General features: G+C 40.7%; 2 protein-coding genes across 3 annotated transcripts; one reads left to right on the forward strand and one right to left on the reverse strand.

Annotated features, from left to right (window-relative positions):
- Positions 1 to 640: 640 nt before the first annotated feature.
- Positions 641 to 14,864, reverse strand: LOC126591812 (pentatricopeptide repeat-containing protein At2g41720). Of its 2 annotated transcripts, XR_007612510.1 has the most exons (11): positions 14,468 to 14,864; positions 14,186 to 14,358; positions 13,791 to 13,896; positions 12,044 to 13,153; positions 11,837 to 11,942; positions 11,540 to 11,744; positions 10,867 to 10,999; positions 10,525 to 10,629; positions 9,950 to 10,070; positions 9,126 to 9,467; positions 641 to 760 (listed from the first exon to the last, which is right to left on the reverse strand). XR_007612510.1 is itself a non-coding variant. In XM_050257514.1 (10 exons), the coding sequence occupies exons 1-10, from the start codon at positions 14,816 to 14,818 to the stop codon at positions 9,310 to 9,312; spliced, it is 2,568 nt and encodes an 855-aa protein (XP_050113471.1). In that variant the 5' UTR covers positions 14,819 to 14,864; the 3' UTR covers positions 9,121 to 9,309. The 2 variants fall into 2 exon arrangements, 1 of the variants encoding a protein (XP_050113471.1); XM_050257514.1 differs by lacking the exon at positions 641 to 760 and having other exon boundaries at positions 9,121 to 9,467.
- A 108-nt stretch (positions 14,865 to 14,972) lies between these two features.
- LOC126591826 (RNA-binding protein Y14-like) lies at positions 14,973 to 18,607 on the forward strand. Its single transcript, XM_050257538.1, has 4 exons — positions 14,973 to 15,228; positions 16,246 to 16,382; positions 17,680 to 17,816; positions 18,326 to 18,607. Exons 1-4 carry the CDS (start codon positions 15,045 to 15,047, stop codon positions 18,369 to 18,371), a joined length of 504 nt encoding a protein of 167 aa, XP_050113495.1. The 5' UTR covers positions 14,973 to 15,044; the 3' UTR covers positions 18,372 to 18,607.
- The last annotated feature ends 955 nt before the right edge of the window (positions 18,608 to 19,562 follow it).

Below are 19,562 nucleotides of genomic sequence, written 5' to 3' on the forward strand. Positions count from 1 at the left end.
AAGTATCAGCACAAGTGAAAATGAACCAAGGACTGCACTTGCATAGTTTACGTTCAATTAAGAACCTCTACGCCAAACTTCAAATTTTCAAAAGGAAAAAAAAAAAAAATCTTTCATGGTGAATGCATATAGAATGAGCCTGTAACAACTAGTTTTTTCGTGGTACCTGTAGAAAAATTTCAATCCCATTAGTTCTTCATTTGTACCAAATCATTAAATCATTGCATATTTGTATACAGAACATTCTCAAGTTCTTGATTGTGAATGGAACATTCGATAACTATGGAGCACGGGGGTCTCTGCTTGCAGGTTGAGCAGGGGGTACTTGCGATTTCTGCACAAGGGGAGACAGAGGATTGTGTACAACTAGGGTTTCTTCCTTTTATTTTTTATTTTTTTAATTTGAGTTTTAATTTTCCAGATTTTATGTTTTTTTTTTTCAGTTATATTTTATCTTTAATATTAGTTAAAATCCACGTAAGCATTCATGTCATTTAATGAATAAATAAGAACCATTGGATGTCATGTAATCAAAAGTGTAAAAGTATTATGGATCCGAATTTCTTGGCCATAATACACTCTACTTGGTACGATCACTAACTCACGGTCACAAATACGCTGTAATGGCATCCAACGAGCATTCTGACTGTTAAAATTTCATAGCATTTGTAACTAGAAATCTACGGTACCATTAATCATGCTACATCACCTTGAGTCTTTGAGATTACAAATTATACCACTTTAACTTGAATCTGTTTAACTCCGCCTATGTCTTACATGGCCGGTCCCAAGCCCGGATAAAGGAGGAGGGGGAGGGCGTCAGGTAGTCGACAGCCGGCACTCCATGATCACGTCGAATCCTTATGAAAATGAATCCAGAACAAAATCGCGCTAAAGCTAGGGCGTCACCCGTAAGTGGCGCGCTGTGTGGCCTGAGCACAGTGATAAGTGAGCAAGGGTCGCTGTATCTCCATCGGCACCCGGATGCAGTGTTAAATGAGCAAGGGGGCCATAGAAACTTCTTTTCGAACGACTCCACTCAAAGTTGTTTGGGAGCATATGCTCCTATCAACTTTACCCGGGACACACAAAAGAAGTACTTTGATCCTATTAGACGGGGGAGGGTGAAGAAGCTAGGACAGAAGGGTAGAGTTCAAGAGAGCAAAATGCGTTTAGGAACGTGGAATATAGGAACATTAACGGGAAAATCTATGGAAGTAGTGGAAGTTATGGTGAGGAGAAGGATAAATATTATGTGCCTACAAGAAACTAAGTGGGTTGGTAGTAAGGCAAAGGATCTAGAAAACTCAGGGTTTAAACTTTGGTATTCGGGCACAAATAGAACGAGAAACGGTGTTGGCATCATCGTGGACAAGACCTTGGTACAAGATGTTGTAGATGTCAAGAGGGTAGGAGATAGAATCATGGCAATCAAGATTGTAATAGGACAAGAACTTATCAATGTGATTAGTGCGTACGCACCTCAAGTAGGGTTGGATACGAGTTCGAAGGAGAAATTTTGGGAAGATCTTGGAGACTTGGTGCAAGGAATTGCTCAGACGGAGAAGTTATTTATAGGAGGAGATTTAAATGGACACGTGGGCAGGGAGACAGGCAACTATGGAGGTTTTCATGGTGGCCATGGTTTTGGGGAGAGAAACGAGGATGAGGAAGCTATCTTGGATTTTGCAATGGCATATGATCTCTTCTTAGCCAACACCTTCTTTAAGAAGAGATAAGAACATGTGATCACCTACAAGAGTGGGTCGTCAAAAACACAAATAGATTTTCTTCTAATGAGGAAAGGGGATCGTATAACTTGTAAGGATTGCAAAGTTATACCAGGAGAGAGCGTGGCTAATCAACATCGCTTGTTGGTGATGGATGTACATATCAAAAGAGTAAGACAAAAGAACAAGACTTGGAAGTGCCCAAGGACTAGATGGTGGAATCTAAAAGAAGAAAAACAAGCCATTTTCAAAGAGAAGGTAATCACCCAATGTGTGTGGGATAGAGAGGGGGAAGCTAGCCAAATGTGGGATTCCATGGCTAGTTGTATCCGAAAAGTAGCAAAAGAGGTATTAGGAGAGTCCAAGGGCTTTGCCCCACACCAAAAGGAATCTTGGTGGTGGAATGAGGAGGTACAAACAAAGGTGAAGGCTAAGAAGGAATGTTGTAAAGCCTTATACAAGGAGAGGACTGATGAAAATGGTGAAAGGTATAGAAAAGCGAAGCAAGAGGCGAAGAAAGCTGTCAGAGAAGCTAAGTTAGCGGCTTACGACGATATGTATAAACGACTAGATACCAAAGAAGGAGAGTTGGATATCTATAAACTATCTAGAGCAAGGGAAAAGAAGACAAGAGACCTAAACCAAGTGAGGTGCATCAAGGATGAGGATGGAAATGTTCTTGCTACAGAGAACGCGGTTAAAGACAGATGGAGAGGTTATTTTCATAATCTTTTCAATGAAGGACATGAAATGAGTGCTTCTTTAGGGGAGTTGAGTAACTCAGAAGAGTGTAGAAACTACTCTTTTTATCGTCGAATCCGGAAGGAAGAAGTGGTTGTAGCTTTGAAGAAGATGAAGCATAAAAAAGCAATAGGCCCAGACGATATACCAATCGAAGTGTGGAAACTTTTGGGAGAGACAGGTATAACATGGCTCACTGACCTTTTCAATAGGATTTTGAAAACGAAGAAGATGCCAAATGAGTGGCGAATGAGCACTTTGGTGCCTATCTACAAGAATAAGGGCGACGTACAAAATTGCATGAACTATAGGGGTATTAAGCTAATGAGTCATACAATGAAGCTCTGGGAGAGAGTCATTGAGCATATATTGAGGCAAGAGACACGGGTTTCGGACAACCAATTCGGGTTCATGCCAGGGCGCTCAACCATGGAGGCAATCTATCTCTTACGAAGATTGATGGAAAGATATAGAGATGGGAAAAAGGATTTACACATGGTCTTTATAGATTTGGAAAAAGCGTATGATAGGGTCCCAAGAGACATTCTTTGGAGGATTTTAGAGAAGAAAGGAGTACGAGTAGCATATATCCAAGCTATAAAGGATATGTATGAAGGAGCAAAGACTGCCGTAAGAACTCATGAAGGACAAACCGAAAGCTTTCCCATAACTGTAGGATTACATCAAGGCTCATCCTTAAGTCCTTACCTTTTTGCGTTGGTAATGGATGAGTTAACACGACATATTCAAGATGATATTCCTTGGTGTATGCTTTTCGCAGACGATATAGTGTTGATAGATGAAACTCAGGAAGGGGTAAATGCAAAGCTTAACCTTTGGAGAGAAGTGTTGGAATCTAAAGGTCTTCGCCTAAGCCGATCAAAGACAGAATATATGGAGTGCAAGTTCAGTGCAAATGGAGGCCAAAACGAGTTAGGGGTGAGGATCGGAGATCAAGAAATACCAAAGAGCGACCGTTTTCGTTACCTAGGATCTATCTTGCAAAAGAACGGAGAATTAGATGGAGATCTCAACCATAGAATACAAGCTGGATGGATGAAGTGGAAGAGTGCATCCGGCGTGTTGTGTGACCGCCGTATGCCACTGAAGCTCAAGGGAAAATTTTATAGGACGGCAATAAGGCCGACGATTCTGTATGGCACAGAATGTTGGGCGGTGAAACATCAACACGTACACAAAATGGGTGTAGCGGAGATGAGGATGCTTCGTTGGATGTGTGGGCACACGAGAAAGGATAAGATTAGGAATGAGGATATCCGGGGTAAAGTAGGAGTAGCCGAAATTGAAGGAAAGATGAGAGAAAATCGGTTACGGTGGTTTGGACATGTGCAAAGAAGGCCTACTGACGTTCCGATTAGAAGATGCGACTATGGGACAGAGGTGCAGGGCCGAAGGGGTAGAGGAAGACCTAGGAAAACTTTGGAAGAGACTCTAAGAAAAGACTTAGAGTACTTGGATCTAACGAAGGACATGACAGGATCGAGCACAATGGCGTTCTAAGATTCATATAGCCGATCTCACTCAGTGACTTGGATTTTCCAAGTCTCCAACCGAGAAGTTTTCCTCATTCGGGAAATTAAGAGAACACTACCCCAACCTACATGCTCCACTCAGAAAGCTTCAACATACAAGCTTTAACAAAAGAAAATTCAAAGAACTTAGCGAAGAAGGCTTTGGTGTATTTAACACAATACGTTGAAATGAAGGAAAACTTATTTATTGATATCCCCGATAAGCTACAAATATGTACATATACATGAGTCAAAATAAGCACACAAGAGGGAGCCCTCACAAAGGTTGCTTAGGAGAAGTCTCAGCAGTCGGTAGAGCCCCAGAAAGAGAAGGCACCGGAGGGGGATCATTTGGAGCCTCAGTACTGGACAGAACCCTAGAAGGAGTAGGCATCAGAGGTTGATCATTTGGAGCTTCATTACGCGGTACAGCCCCAGAAGACGAAGGCAATAAATGCCTTTGGAACAAACCCACAAATCTCTGATGATCAAGTAAAACCTGACCATCAGTTTCCTTCATCTGGTCAAGCTTCCTCTTCATGTTTGTAGCATAGTCATGTGCGAGCCGGTGCAACTGTTTATTCTCATGCTTGAGCCCTCTAATCTCCTGTTTGAGACTCATCACTTCAGCCGCCAATGATTCAACTTGGCGGGTTCGAGCAAATAGGCGTTGGGCCATATTAGACACAGAACCTGCACACTGAACACTGAGAGCCAGCGAATCCTTAACAGCTAACTCATCAGACCGTTTGGAAAGTAGTCTGTTATCTTTGGGAGTGAGAAGGTTCCTGGCCACCACCGCAGCGGTCATATCATTCTTCATCACGGAATCCCCAACGGTAAGAGGACCAGTAGGGGAGACGAAGGATGGGCGCCATATGTTGTCTGGAGAAGGCGGGGCTGCCTCTTCAACAAGGTTCAAGTCAAAACGACGGTCGGAGGGGCCAGACATTTTCAAAGGTGTTGAAGAGAGAAGAGGTCGGACAAATCAAGATCTTAGAAGTGCAAGAATGAAGCTTCTACTGGTGGAGATTCAAGTGTGCTTTGGAACTTAATGCCAGCCCCTATAAAAATCTGCACTCGACGAAGCTTCAGAAATCGAAGAGGCGCCTGCTCAGAAATCGAAGAGGCGTTTGCTTTCTCAAAAACTGGGCTGCTTAGAGATCACGAGGGTTGATCTCAGAAATCGAAGAGGCGTTTGCTTTCTCAAAAGTTGGGCTGCTCAAAGACCACGAAGGCCGATCTCAAAAATCGAAGAGGCGCTCGCTTTCTCAAAAGCTGGGCTCCCCAGAGACCACGAGGGCCGATATCAGAAATCGAAGAGGCACCTACTTTTCCAGCCTTTTCCAGCCTTGTCAGCACCTGTCACACGCACACTCAGTTTTGCGGAAATTATGGGCATTCTGTCAAAGACTTCTGGGGAAGTAGAAAACACATGAATCTTACTGTTCAATCACCCACTTCCCACACGCAACAATAGCTCATGGGTACCACAGATAACTTTGCCAAAGTTCTCTGCCAAAGTTGAGCACGTGAAGCTTGCAGCTCCTACTACATCGCTCTGACCAAGAAGGGTAAAAGAATAGCAAAGAAACAGCACTAACAAAGTTTAGACCCATAAATTTTGAAGGTCTAGCTACCATATTATTACCCACAAGGGTAAAGGAACAGTACCACTGCTGGATAATTGGAAAGTCCCTGTGTGTCAATCTCTGTGCTTCGTGGCAAGGTAGACTAGCAAACATGCCCAACCTTTACTCACATTCGAGAAAACACTCCCAATAAGATTGCTTGCTCCAAAATCGAAGAGGCACCGTCCTCCGAATCTCGAGAGCCAGACTCCCAACATGACTACTTTCTTAAAAATCGAAGAGAGGGTAAAGGAACAGTACCATTGCTGGATAATTGGAAAGTCCCTGTGTGTCAACCTCTGTGCTTCGTGGCAAGGTAGACTAGCAAACATGCCCAACCTTTACTCACATTCGAGAAAACACTCCCAACAAGATTGCTTGCTCCAAAATCGAAGAGGCACCGCCCTCCGAATCTCGAGAGCCAGACTCCCAACATGATTACTTTCTCAAAAATCGAAGAGACACTGCTCCCCGAATCTCGAGAGCCAGACCCCCAACATGATTGCTTTCTCAAAAATCGATGAGGCATCGTTCTCCGAATCAATCGAAGAGGCGCTCGCTTTCTCAAAAGCTGGGCTGCTCAGAGACCACGAGGGCCGATCTCAGAAATCGAAGAGGCACCTACTTTTCTAGCCTTGTCAACACCTGTCACACGCACACTCAGCTTTGCAGAAATTATGGGCATTCTGTCGAAGACTTCTGGTGAAGTAGAAAGCACATGAATCTTACTGTTCAATCACCCACTTCCCACACGCAACAATAGCTCATGGGTACCACAAATAACTTTGCCAAAGTTCTCTGCCAAAGTTGAGCACGTGAAGCTTGCAGCTCCCACTACATCGCTCTGACCAAGAAAGGTAAAAGAATAGCAAAGAAACAGCACTAACAAAAGTTTAGACACATAAATTTTGAAGGTCTAGCTACCATATTATTACCCACAACTGTAAAGGAACAGTACCACTGCTGGATAATTGGAAAGTCCCTGTGTGTCAACCTCTGTGCTTCGTGGCAAGGTAGACTAGCAAACATGCCCAACCTTTACTCACATTCGAGAAAACACTCCCAATAAGATTGCTTGCTCCAAAATCGAAGAGGCACCGTCCTCCGAATCTCGAGAGCCAGACTCCCAACATGACTACTTTCTCAAAATCGAAGAGAGGGTAAAGGAACAGTACCATTGCTGGATAATTGGAAAGTCCCTGTGTGTCAACCTTTGTGCTTCGTGGCAAGGTAGACTAGCAAACATGCCCAACCTTTACTCACATTCGAGACAACACTCCCAACAAGATTGCTTGCTCCAAAATCGAAGAGGCACCACCCTCCGAATCTCGAGAGCCAGACTCCCAACATGATTACTTCCTAAAAAATCGAAGAGACACTGCTATCCGAATCTCGAGAGTCATACCCCCAGCATGATTGCTTTCTCAAAAATCGAAGAGGCATCGTTCTCCGAATCTCGAGAGCCAGATACCACAGACCACTTTTTCAAAGTGCTTTGACAGAGTTAAAACATGTGAAACTGGCAGCTCCCACTACCGTGCTATGACCAAGCAGGGTAAAGGAATAGCATTACTACTTGTTGTTAGGGAGACTCCTATATATGTCGACCTCCATCCCCAACGGACAGGCAGACCTGCAAAAATGCTCAACCCTTCATCATATCTGAGAGGGCACTCCCAACGAAGCCTTTCGAAATATTCAGCTTTCTTTTCCCCCGATAATACCTCTGCAAACAAGCTATACTAGAGCAAGAATATCTCATATCATCAGGGTTAAAAGCAAGAGTATCCCATATCATGCTTTTTTCCTGTCTTTTCTTTTGGCCTTGTTTTTACCTGCAAGACAAGGAGAAAGAGAGCAATCAGTCAGCACTTGGAATCAAGCTTCCAGCCAGGAACTGACTGCCTGGAACCCCTTACCTGATTACTTACCTGGCATTGCTCTCGAGTACTCATCTTCAACATCTTATGTTTCCAGGGAAGATTCCGCATCTGCTTGAGGAACAGATAGGGCAAGTGCGAAGGATACAAGGAAGCATGTGGAGACAAGCGTAACAGCACACGTGCCGATACATTCATTACTCTGTCAAAAGCAAAAGTATCCCATATCAGCAGGGTGGAACGTACTCTAGATTTGATGGACTTGTTTTGACCCTCAAATTCTTCAGTCGGCCTTATACTCTGGAGGAAACCAGAAAACCCTCCAGCTCAGTTCAAGAATAAGCCTGTGGAAAGTTACTTCTTCAAAAGCAAAAGTATCTCATATCATCTCTTCTCATTTTTCTTCTCTTTATCCTTCATGCTGCTGCAAGATGGGGAGAAGGTGAACAATCAGTCGGAGCTCTGATTGCTTACCTTGTCTGTCACCTCTTTCAGCAGACCCCCTAGCTCGGCGACTTGGGGGACTCCTACTACATGGTTTGTATCGCGCTTGACCAAGCCTGAAACTACAAGTAAGCTTCAAGTGAAATTGATACATTACCTTGTGCATCTCCACCAGTTAAAGATACCACCCCTGGATGGAGGAAGAGTACTTCCAGAGAAGATGCCACATCTACCTATGAGACAGATAAGGCAAGTCAAGACGACACCACACTCCGATACTTAGAAGTTTCGTGATTACGAGATCATTCTCCCACAATATTTCCTAATGTCATTTGTACTAAATCATTCACTTGTACTCACTAAATGAGAGCTTGAACCTATGTACTTGTGTAAACCCTTCACAATTAATGAGAACTCTTCTATTCCGTGGACGTAGCCAATCTGGGTGAACCACGTACATCTTGTGTTTGCTTTCCTATCTCTATCCATTTATATACTTATCCACACTAATGACCGGAGCAATCTAGCGAAGATCACAAAAAGCGATCGTTTTCGCTACCTAGGATCTATCTTGCAAGAGAACGGAGAATTAGATGGAGATCTCAACCATAGAATACGAGCTGGATGGAAAGAGTGCATCCAGCGTGTTGTGTGACCGTCGTAGGCCACTGAAGCTCAAGGGAAAATTTTATAGGACGGCAATAAGGCTAGCGATGTTGTATGGCACAGAATGTTGGGTGGTGAAGCATCAACACGTACACAAAATGGGTGTAGCGGAGATGAGGATGCTTCGTGGGATGTGTGGGCACACGAGAAAGGATAAGATTGGGAATGAGGATATCCGAGGTAAAGTAGGAGTAGCCGAAATTGTAGGAAAGATGAGAGAAAATCGGCTCCGGTGATTTTGAACATGTGCAAAGAAGGCCGACTGACGCTCCGGTTCGAAGATGTGACTACGGGACAGAGGTTCAGGGCCGAAGGGGTAGAGGAAGACCTAGGACAACTTTGGAAGAGACTCTAAGAAAAGACTTAGAGTACTTGGATCTAACGGAGGACATGACACAAAACCGAGCGCAATGGCGTTCTAGGATTCATATAGCCGACCCCACTTAGTGGGAAAAGGCTTTGTTGTTGTTGTTGTTGTTGTTGTAACTTGAATCTGTTTACATCGAAATGGTTGGAGAGACTGCAATTTGGTTCTGTCCAAACAGATACACATGAATGTGGAATAAGAATTCATTTACAGGCTATATATCGGGCAATTACTAACATTCCTACCATTCTCATCTCGGATGAGCTCTACAAAACTTACACATCATCTCCTATATTGCATTTCGGCCTATCAAATATGTTACAGATGGTACTCGGCAACTGCATATGTACCAGCCATTGTTGACTCCAGCAGCCTGTGGTTCTCTTCCTTCGTTCTACTTATCAGCGAAGAGGTGGAATGTGTATCGCAGGGCTCGCTTGTCAAATCTTGGTACCCAGATTTTCTTTTTAAAAGTTCTGCAGAAGTTCATAACCCGATTCAGTTATCTAATCATTCAATAAGTGACGTGAAGGACTTTGCGAAGATAAAGAGCAAAAGGAAAAATGTCGACCACTTAGACTGAAAGAAGCAGCTGCACATGAAGATATTGCAGCGGAATGTAAAATTAGTTATTTCGACAATGTGACAGCAGCAGTTATGACACAGCTTGTTATAAACACATTCATCATTGGCATGCTCAACAGACTGAACGGCTACCACACAACTTTTGTTTTCTGATCACAGAATCAGAAAACTAGTACTACGAAAAACAGGTATACAAAAATATTCTCATGCAATCGAAATGCTCATTTTTTAACTAAACCCATATATATCATACCTACCTACCCAACCACATCCCAAAGGGAACACCAATTCCTCCAAATATTTCAACTGGCATAAACAAAGCATAGGCTTCAAAATAACAGAATTCTGTAAAAGGATATATTCATGTGCATACCAATTCTTTCTTTTATAAGAGTAGCATATTCAGCTCCAGCGCTTTTGTGTGCAAAAGATGATATATCAAGGTACATTTGGCTTGACGGTCGAATTCCAGCATCCACCATCCATTGTAGTACCTACGCAAATATATTGTTTGAATTTTGAGTTTGACATAAGCATGAGATGGTGTAAGATGAATCTTGCATTACACTGTTGAATGGCCACATATCGCTTACAACCTATAGAAGCAAGCAAAGATTAAATTTTGCATGCAAACACGGCACATTTGTGGTTTCAGTTTGACAAAGTTCAAATCTTTGTTCTAAGACAGTGCCCTACCCAACTGTTACACATGGATTCACTAGGTAATTTCTTATATTTCTTATCTTCGAGACTCAATGCATAACATGCAGAACTTTTGCTAGAGCACCATAAATTAAGAACAAGTACTGTCTCAATATGATGCCAATGTAATTGGACTTTGGCCTTCATATCATGTGTGTGTAACCAACAAATAGCATGATGCAAACTATTACAGCATTTACTTTGACTAAAACAAGTGCATAAATGGAAGTTTGATGTGTAGGTTACCTCAAAATATTTTCTCCAATTTCCGACAGACAGGAGATTCTTCAACAAAATTGAATAAGTATCAAAATTGATATCACCACTGGATGCCACTATCTTGTAGAATAACTGTATGGATAGAGGGGGGAAGAGAGAGAGAGAGAGAGAGAGAGAGAGAGTTCAAAATGACCGTGATAAAAGAAAAAAAACCTATTCATAATCAGAGTTTGCAGAATAGTGCATATTTAACTTCCAATAACTTCAGTTTAAAAGAAAAAAAGGATAGATGAAAGCAAATTGGTGATTGCATAAATGTAGTGTGCTCTGTAACATTTATCTATCAAATACTAGAGAAATTCTAGGTACCTTCATCATAGTTTCAATCTTTCCACTTCTTCCAAGAATACGCAGAAGTTGATTCACAAGTCCAATTGAAACTCCAGGTAGTGAGGGCTCAATCAACTTAATCAATTCCATTGTTGTTCTCCAATCTTGTAATCTTCATTCAAAGTTCAAATTTTCAGTTACTTAACTAACACAAAAATTTGTCCAAAAAAAAAAGGTAAAAGAAACCTAATACGAAAAAAGAATTTATGACAAAAGCATAAAACTATAATGCCTCATTGAAGCAAATTTAATAATTGGGAACAGAGATGAAGTTAAAATATGGCAAGGATAAAACATGGACATATATGATGCTAAGGCAAGTTACTCATCAAAATAGTAATACAAAACATGGACACAAGATACTTTTCATAATTTACATAAATAAGCAATTTTTCCAGGATGTATCATAGAGATGAATGTATTTGTATTCGTAATGTAAATTCAACTTAGATGGGAAATTTTCGTAACGAACAATTCCATTTTATGTAAGCTAATGTTGTATAACTTGTATCAGTCCAGTGGAAGAATAAGACAAGTCTTCAAATTGAGAACAGATAAATCTATTAATAAGACTGAAAAATAGAAGGACAAGGAAATGTGCGGACGACTACTCGTAGAGAAAGTAAAGGAAGAAGAAGAAGAAGCAACTCACAAGCTACAGGCTGATACCATTTCAAAGAAAATGGCATCACTGAAAGGAATTTCTTTTTCTCGCATGATTTCAGCCAGAATAAGAACCCTGGATGGGTTGCCTCCTTTGTTAAAAGCTCTCATTAAAGCTGAGCATGCAATGACATCTAGTTGGATGCCATTAGTTTCCATTTCTTGGAATAGAACACAAGCCTTTTCCCAATTCTCTGTTATACAAAGACCACTAAAAGATTAAGTTCCATGGGTGCTTCATCCTACTAGTGTCCAAGAATGCCAGAGGTTTAACATACAATCTTACCAGCAGCACTATACGCATGCAGCATTGTAGTATATGTAACTACATCAGGAGCACAACCAGCCGTTTTCATCAAGTTGAATATAGATTCTGCTTCTGTAAGTTGGCCCTGAGTTATTGTAATGAATAAAAAGACAAAAGAATTAATGACGTTGCTCACAAGTAACCAACAATATAATAAGGGGAAACTTTGGCTAAACAAAAACTTGCCATCTTGCTGTAGGCAGAGATCACAGATGAGTAGACCTCTTTGGAAACAAGAATTTTCAAATCCACCATTTCATCAAAAAATGTTATTGCCTCACTGTGTTTTGAAATCTTACAACAGCCACTTATCAACACAGTGTATGTAACAGAATCCGGTTTAACTTTCTTCTTTCTCATAGATTGATACAAGTTTATAGCTTTCTCATGTTCTCCCAAATTCATATAGCTTCCAATAGCTGAATTAAATGCAATTGTGTTCAATTCAATGCCTCGCAGCTTCGCTGCTGAAAGCACGGCATCAATTTTCACCTTCTGACCGCATTGTCCACAAGCTGCCAAAAGTGTACATATTGAGACAATGTTTGGATGAATTCCATCTCGCTCCATCTCACGCAAGACTTCTACCGCTTCAGCTAATAAACCATTAGATCCATAGGCATTAATCAGTGCGTTATAGCTCACAAGATTTGGCTTCAAGTTGTTTCTCTTCATCATGTCAAAAACTGCCCTGGCCTTTTGAGGTTGTTGTGATCTTCCGTATGAATTGAGTAGGGATGTATACGACACAACATCTGGCCGGAAACTACTTTTCTTTATCTCATTAAAAACTGACAATGCCTCTGCGCTCATCCCATGTGAAGCATATGCACCCAATAGTGCATTGTATGAAACAATGTTAGGTTTTAGGCCTTCTGCAAGTATTGTACTGAATACAGCTGTACAATTTTCTATCTGCCCGGACATAGAATACAGATGAATGATGCTGGTGAATGTCACAATGTCAGGACGGCATTCAGCTCTCTTATCTCTCATAGAGCTGAAAATATCAATGGCTTTCCCATATTGTCCAAGCTTTACAAGGCAATATATAACAATATTAAGGGTGGTTGTGTCTGGACGGATATTAGTTCCCTTCATAAGTTCAAAATAAGATAAAGCCTTTGAATACTGAGCCCCAGTTTTGTATGCAGATAAAACAATATTGTGAGTCACAAGATCAGGCCCAACTCCATTATCTGTCATTTTCTTGCATACTTTCAAAGCTTCCCTCCAATTTCCACTAGATCCACAAGCATTGATCAAGTTGTTATATGTTGATCTACTAGGAGGGATCTGCCCATAAGATAAGTTCATGAAAATCAAGGACGATATGATATCAACTAACAAAGATCAAATCTACTGTACATTGGATGAAGGGAAGGTTATTGATTCTGATTTGGGAATGATATATTGTTTCATAACCTTAATCTGTAGATTAACATTACAAATAAATTTGGAATGCAACAAGAACTACATCATCTAACTAGCCCAACAAGATGGGATGGTTTGACCTATAAAGTTAAGGTGTTCCAGAAGAACCTTGGTTTTTAATTTATATGGAAAAGAGCTATTAAGCTGCAGGGTGTAACAGGTAAAGAAAATTCACTCCAGAAAAAAATTGAACAGGCGAAGACGTAACTCAATCAACACTCAAAGTCAATCTGAATTTAAAGCACTAAAAGACATGTGTGACTCAAAACAACATGAAGGCTTTAAATGGACAGCAAAATGAAAGTCTAAAGACTGAAGAGTCATAGACAAATCAGTACAATGCTTTCTCTCCCTTTCTCTCCCTACGCTATGACTATGATATGTGATATTGCACACATTTCTCCCCATGCATCATTTGAGAAATCAAAGACAAGATAAAAGTTCCTGACATCAAATCAGACACGCTAAGATTAGAAAGAAGAACACAGAAAATACACACAGCTGCACGCAACATGTCATCCATAAGATTCATGGCCCAACGCCATTGACCTGCTCGACCATGTGCATTGATAAGAGCATTGTAGGACTCAGCATCAGGCTTGCACCTACCAAAAATTCATTATCGCAAACTTTCTAGTTATTGTGAATAAAGACAACAAATGTGATAAAATTAAGAAGTTGAATGTCTTTGTTGATTATATGGAGCCAATGTCGCCGTTGCTCACTTAGTTGTAATTCACTAATTCACAATGGGTTTCGACTTTTGAACATTATACTCGGGTTTCATCTGAACTGCTATCCTTTCTCCTCTGTCTTAACTGTGCTAGTCTTCACCTAAACTCTAACCAAATGGGAGAGGCCGAAAGTAAAAAGTACAGAAACAAAAAGAAGTACCTCCACTCTTGCATTTCGAAAAACAAGCCGCGAGCTTTATCGACAAGATTATGCCGAGCGTGCAATCTGATCATCATATTATACATGTCAGTGCGAGCACAATAGTTCTTCTGGTTCTTCATCCACCCGAACACTCGCACACAGTGTTCCACCGAACCCCTCTCTGTCATTTCCTAAACAAACAAAGCAAGCAACCCAAATTTCACACACAAATGCAAACACCAAACTCTAAACCCTAAATCAACAACATAAACAGCTCCGAAACGGAATTGAAATTTTTACCTTGATGAGAACAGGGAAGTTCTTACGAGCAAAGCGCCCGACCCATTGATTGAGTAAGCCCTCGATGTCCTCCCAGTGGCGGAGCTTGTAGAGGCGGTCGACGACGTCGGAGACGGCCCAGTCCTTCTGGAAACGCTCGGTTTCGACTCGTAAACGATGGCGTTTGGGGATGTGTTGTTTGGTGAGGCCGGTGATTCGGGTGGAGACGTGGTGAGTGCCGTGGTCGTAGTCCACGGAGACCTGCTTCTTCTCTTGGAAGGCGGAGGAGTCGCCGTTGTTGGGTTTTCCGCAGACAATTTGGTTCTTGGGGCGGGTCGGGTTGAAAAACGGTGGCCGGGATACGGTGGCCATTAGCCTCACAGTGAGCGAAGGGGAGAGGGAGAATGTGTGGATAGAAGGATGGAACTTTATTAATTAAAACTTTGAGGGGCGGTCGTGTAGTTTTCAAAACTTGAGGGGTTAGTAAGTAAAAATTGAAAAAGTTGCCACATTTACACTCTAGCGAAGCATTCAGCTCGGGGAGTGACGAGTGAGAGTGAGAGTGAGAGTGAGAGGAGAGAGAGAGAGAGAGAGAGTCATGGAAGGCCACTGCGACGACGATCCAATGGAGGAGGAAGTGGTTGAGGCGATGCCTAGGAGAATCAAAGGCAGAGGAGGTTTAAGGGCCCCATCCAAAACCCTAGACCTAGACCACCCGAACAACCCTCCTTCTTTCCCCCGTTGCAATGCCTCCCAATCTCCGGCTTACGCTCCTCAACGCTGTCAGTTCCTCTCTCTCTGGCGTTTATTTATTTCATTTTGGGTAATGCATTTTCTTTGTGTGTGAATGCTTGATGATCTGTTTGGCTGCTCAGAAAGTGATCAATGACGGTAATTAAGTAGTGAAAAAAATTAGAAAGATAACTGCTAGAAATGATCTTTAGGGCTGTGAAGGATTTGCTTGTTTATATAATCTTTTCGGCGATTTTTCCTCAATGCTTTTTAATGATTTTTGAATTTTTGTTTGTGGACATCTGCTAGCATTGGGAGCAGCCTCTCCATAAATGGGGGTAAGGCTAGCCGACATTCACCTCCCCCAGACCCTGCGTAAAGCGGGAGCCTTGTGCACTGGGTACGACCTTATGGACATCTGCTAGCAGAAATTAGGGTTTTCTGTTTAGGGATAAAGGGACAAGGCTAGTAACAACAATGAATAAACTAGGGCATATGTTTATGCTGCATTTTCTTTCGAAAGAGTTAGTGTGTGTGCGCGCGAAGTGGTGGATTGCCCCATGGCATAGGGTCTTCCTCTTTAACCCACTGCGTCCCAGGTTAAGACCCTATCCCCTCCCCTCGTCTAGCTTAGAGTAGTAATATCGTTTGTAATCAAGTGGGTGTTAATAATTGTTGAAAGCCACTTGTTTATTAAGAAAAAAGTTAGTTTCATTCACTACAAAAATCATATAATAACATATCGGAAGTTAAGTTCCAAGGAGATCAGAACTATCACTGTGTCCTATACAACTATGGTTGAAGGTTGTTATGCTACGAAGAGGAAAAAGAGTGCTTCATATGATTCGAAAAGGCAGGGTGCACAAAAAAGAATGCTTAAGGACCCAATAAGGACCTCTATGTTCTCCGAATATTAATTGTGTTTGTCTCTACCTTCTTGATGGTGATTAACAAGAAGAGAGGTAGTGTATTTTTTTGGCATTCAGAAGATATGTTTGTCCATTTCTTTCACTTAGTAAATAGGTTGGATTTATTTCTTGGTGACTTTGGAGTTATTATGTGTGCAGCTATTGAAGGATGGATCATATTGATCACTGGAATACATGAGGAGGTACAGGAAGATGATCTTTTTAATGTATTTGGCGACTATGGAGCAATCAAGGATTTGCATCTGAATCTTGACCGTCGCACTGGATTTGTTAAGGTAAGTTGTTTATTTACTTTTCTTGCATGCAAAACCTAAATGATGCTTCTGTTCGAGCATAACGAGCTGTATTGTATATGATTGAAGCCTTAAGCGGTGTGTTTGTTTACATTATATTTTCGTTGCCCTTCAGATGGTATTCAAATTAACTTCTTTTCAGACTCATTAGTGTCTTTTAAGATTCATTAAATATGTACCGGAGTTTATACAATTAGACAGCCTTTGGAGAAGTTGCCCACTTATTATTGCATATAAAGAATGATAAAAGGGTTTATTCTTGTTATAATAGTTGTTTAGGTAATTTAGAGAGCAGCTTTTGAGGATTTTTGTGGTACTTAGTAGATTGTGTCTGGGAGTACTACAATAAAATAAGTATATAGACAGAAATTAGTTGAAAATGATTTGTTTTCCTTATCCCAGCATGGATAGAATAGTCAAACAATTCACCACCCGTGTGTGCAGTTCTTTTCCCTTTCTTAGATTTGACATCTAATGAAATGGGTTGGTGAGATCCATGTTCAACGATATGCCTGTGTCCTGTTCTTATTGGCTGTATAAAAATGATCGAGATTGTGGTAAGGTCTCTCAGATTTAACAATCTGCTCTCTGATTCTTCAGTTATATCATATATGTTTATTTATGTATTGTTCGAAATGCAGCTAATATAAGCTTTATTGCAATCTGAAACTGGTTTATGTTGGGAGATAGAGTGATTGTCTTTGCCCTGTTCACCTTGTGCCTGCTGGAACATGGACGGGGAATTGAACAGGGAAAGTTGATGTGTGTGCCTATCAAAAAGTTAATTGTTTTTGTTGATCCTGTTGGATATATTGGTCGTCTAAATCTATAAACAACATCTGCCTTCAGTCAGTTACGTAAGTTACCAACATTTCAATGTTTTCAAATATGTGATCTGCAATTGTATATTTAATTGTTTCCTGTGAATCTTTTGTGTGATTGACGATTTGGTTTAGGGATTAATTCTTTTTCTTGTATCCAAATGTTGAATTATTTGGATGAATTGTATACTTCGTTCGTTTTTTATCTGCATGATCCTGCTCACTCATTCATGTCAAATATGCAGGGAAGGGTCAGATTTGGTCTTACTCATTTGTTGTTCGTTGTTATCGTTTGTATATCTTTTTTGCTTTTTATACATTTATTGTTGAGGTGGACTCTATATCCCCAACGGCACTTCTTTTTGGTGATTAACATACATACCTCTTGAAAAATAAATAAAAAAGGCAAGGAAATGTATGATACTTGTATTTTGCTTACTGATGCTAAAAGGTTTCAGGGTTATGTGCTGATTGAATATGAGAAGTTTGAAGAAGCTAAGGCAGCAATATCGGGAATGAATGGTGCCAAACTTTTTGGTCAAACCATATCTGGTGATTGGGCCTTCAGTACTGGTTCCTTCGGAGGCAATTTAAGGTGTGTTTTCCAATGAGTATTTTGTGCTATGTCATTCACGGCCTTGGTTTTTCTTTTCGATTGTTTGTTTATAATTAGATTAATTTGTCATATTTGCTAAATAAAACAAAAATTGTAGATCACTATGACATGATTCTTTAGTTTCGAGTTTTAATTCCTGATCTCTGCCACATCTAGTTTTTTACCTCATCTCTGTGAACAGAAGAACTTCTATCTTATCAAGTAATGGAAGCTTGTGCCGTTCTTAGCAATTATTAGTCAGATGACCGACCGATTCTTGGGCTAATGACTTTTCTCTTCCTAATATTGGGAAGAGAACCCAAATTTGAATCCACCTTCTCCGCTGATTAAAAAAATTGCTGGTCAGAGAAGAATGATTTATATACATACTTAATCTTTCAGAATATTTTAGTTTCCTGCACCAGCTAATCTCCAAGCATGCAATTGTTAAGCTTATGGGCTTTAGCTATCCATACATTAACTGATTGCTCCTCTCGTCTTCTTTCTAGGTCACCGGAATCAAACCGTTCTCGAAGTCCAAGGAGGAGATACTGATATGTTCTAATGACATTGGTAACTAATTGGCAAGTGTCGATCACTAATTCTGCGGTACTGTAAGTTGTCTCGAAAGATTAGGCTAGAACGGAAGTTGCAACACATGAATTTACTACGTATGGAACTATTGAGATGGTATGTAACTAAACATCCCTAGTTGTACTTGGTTTCTTTGAGAGCCAGTTCTAACTGGGTATTAAGTTGATCCAAATATAATGCTGCTGTTAGGGTAAAAATGTTGTTTCCTTTGCAATTTGGTTTAGCAGATGTAGAAGTGAATGGTAAGCTAGAGTTTATTTCTACCAGTTGGATGTACTTGAGGTTCAAGAAACCGCCGACTGTTCATGTTTTCAGTTCATGGTATACGAACAAATAAATCGCAACCACGGCAGCGACCCAAGAGCAACCGCCCCCACCTTCTTTGTTGTCCCCACTGCCGCCCTCATCACTAGGGGTGGGTTCAGTACAATACCGTGCCGTTACCAATTGGCACAAAATCGGTATAGTGCAGTTGGCAATTGGATTGGCAAAATAATTTGGCAAAAAATCCACCCACTCATTCCCATCATTGTATGCCACTACTGCCGTCATGACTACAACCATACAATGATCAAATTATTGCCAATAGCCTGCAATGTGTACCTTAATGCATTGTTTTATGAAGTACTCATTTGGTGGACTGAATGGGATTGGGCTTGATATATAAAATAAGTTATGATTGGATTAGAGTGGATAGGATGTGATTTTTGTCAAGTGTTTGGTGCAAACAACTAATTTGGATTGGTTACGAATTAATTCACTTTTCGTAAAAAATAAAAAAATAAAAAAATAAAAAAATAAATCCAAATTATATCAAGAACAGCCAAAAATCCCCAGACCTCATTAAAACCCCTACGATCCCCAAATTCCCCAAGGCCACAACCATATATATATACAAAGAGTTTAAGGGGAGGGATCCCCATTTTTTGAAAAAAATGGGGATTAGGTGTGGGGCCCACTTCACATCAAATTTCAACGATCCGAACCGTCTATTTTGTTAGTCTCGATTCATAGATCATCCTTGCAAAAAATTCAATTCAATCCGAAACCATTTGCTTATTTAATTATCAATATCAAATTGCATATTTTCTTATATAACAAAGTATTCGTTCATTTCCTTGAACCCAATTAGATATCTTAAACATTTCCAAT

This window comes from Malus sylvestris, chromosome 12 (assembly GCF_916048215.2).
Source record: "Malus sylvestris chromosome 12, drMalSylv7.2, whole genome shotgun sequence".
Taxonomy (NCBI): domain Eukaryota; kingdom Viridiplantae; phylum Streptophyta; class Magnoliopsida; order Rosales; family Rosaceae; genus Malus; species Malus sylvestris.

Bases quoted from the DNA above. Each gene is read 5' to 3' on its own strand.
- LOC126591826 (XM_050257538.1), top strand. From the start codon at position 15,045: ATGGAAGGCCACTGCGACGACGATCCAATGGAGGAGGAAGTGGTTGAG. The intron at 16,383-17,679 runs GTAAGTTGTTTA...AAAAGGTTTCAG, and splicing joins GTCGCACTGGATTTGTTAAG to GGTTATGTGCTGATTGAATA. The intron at 17,817-18,325 runs GTGTGTTTTCCA...TCTTCTTTCTAG, and splicing joins TCCTTCGGAGGCAATTTAAG to GTCACCGGAATCAAACCGTT.
- LOC126591812 (XM_050257514.1), bottom strand. From the start codon at position 14,818: ATGGCCACCGTATCCCGGCCACCGTTTTTCAACCCGACCCGCCCCAAG. The intron at 13,897-14,185 runs GTACTTCTTTTT...AATTTTTGGTAG, and splicing joins TTCGAAATGCAAGAGTGGAG to GTGCAAGCCTGATGCTGAGT. The intron at 11,000-11,539 runs GTGAGTTGCTTC...CTTTGAATGAAG, and splicing joins ATGGTATCAGCCTGTAGCTT to ATTACAAGATTGGAGAACAA.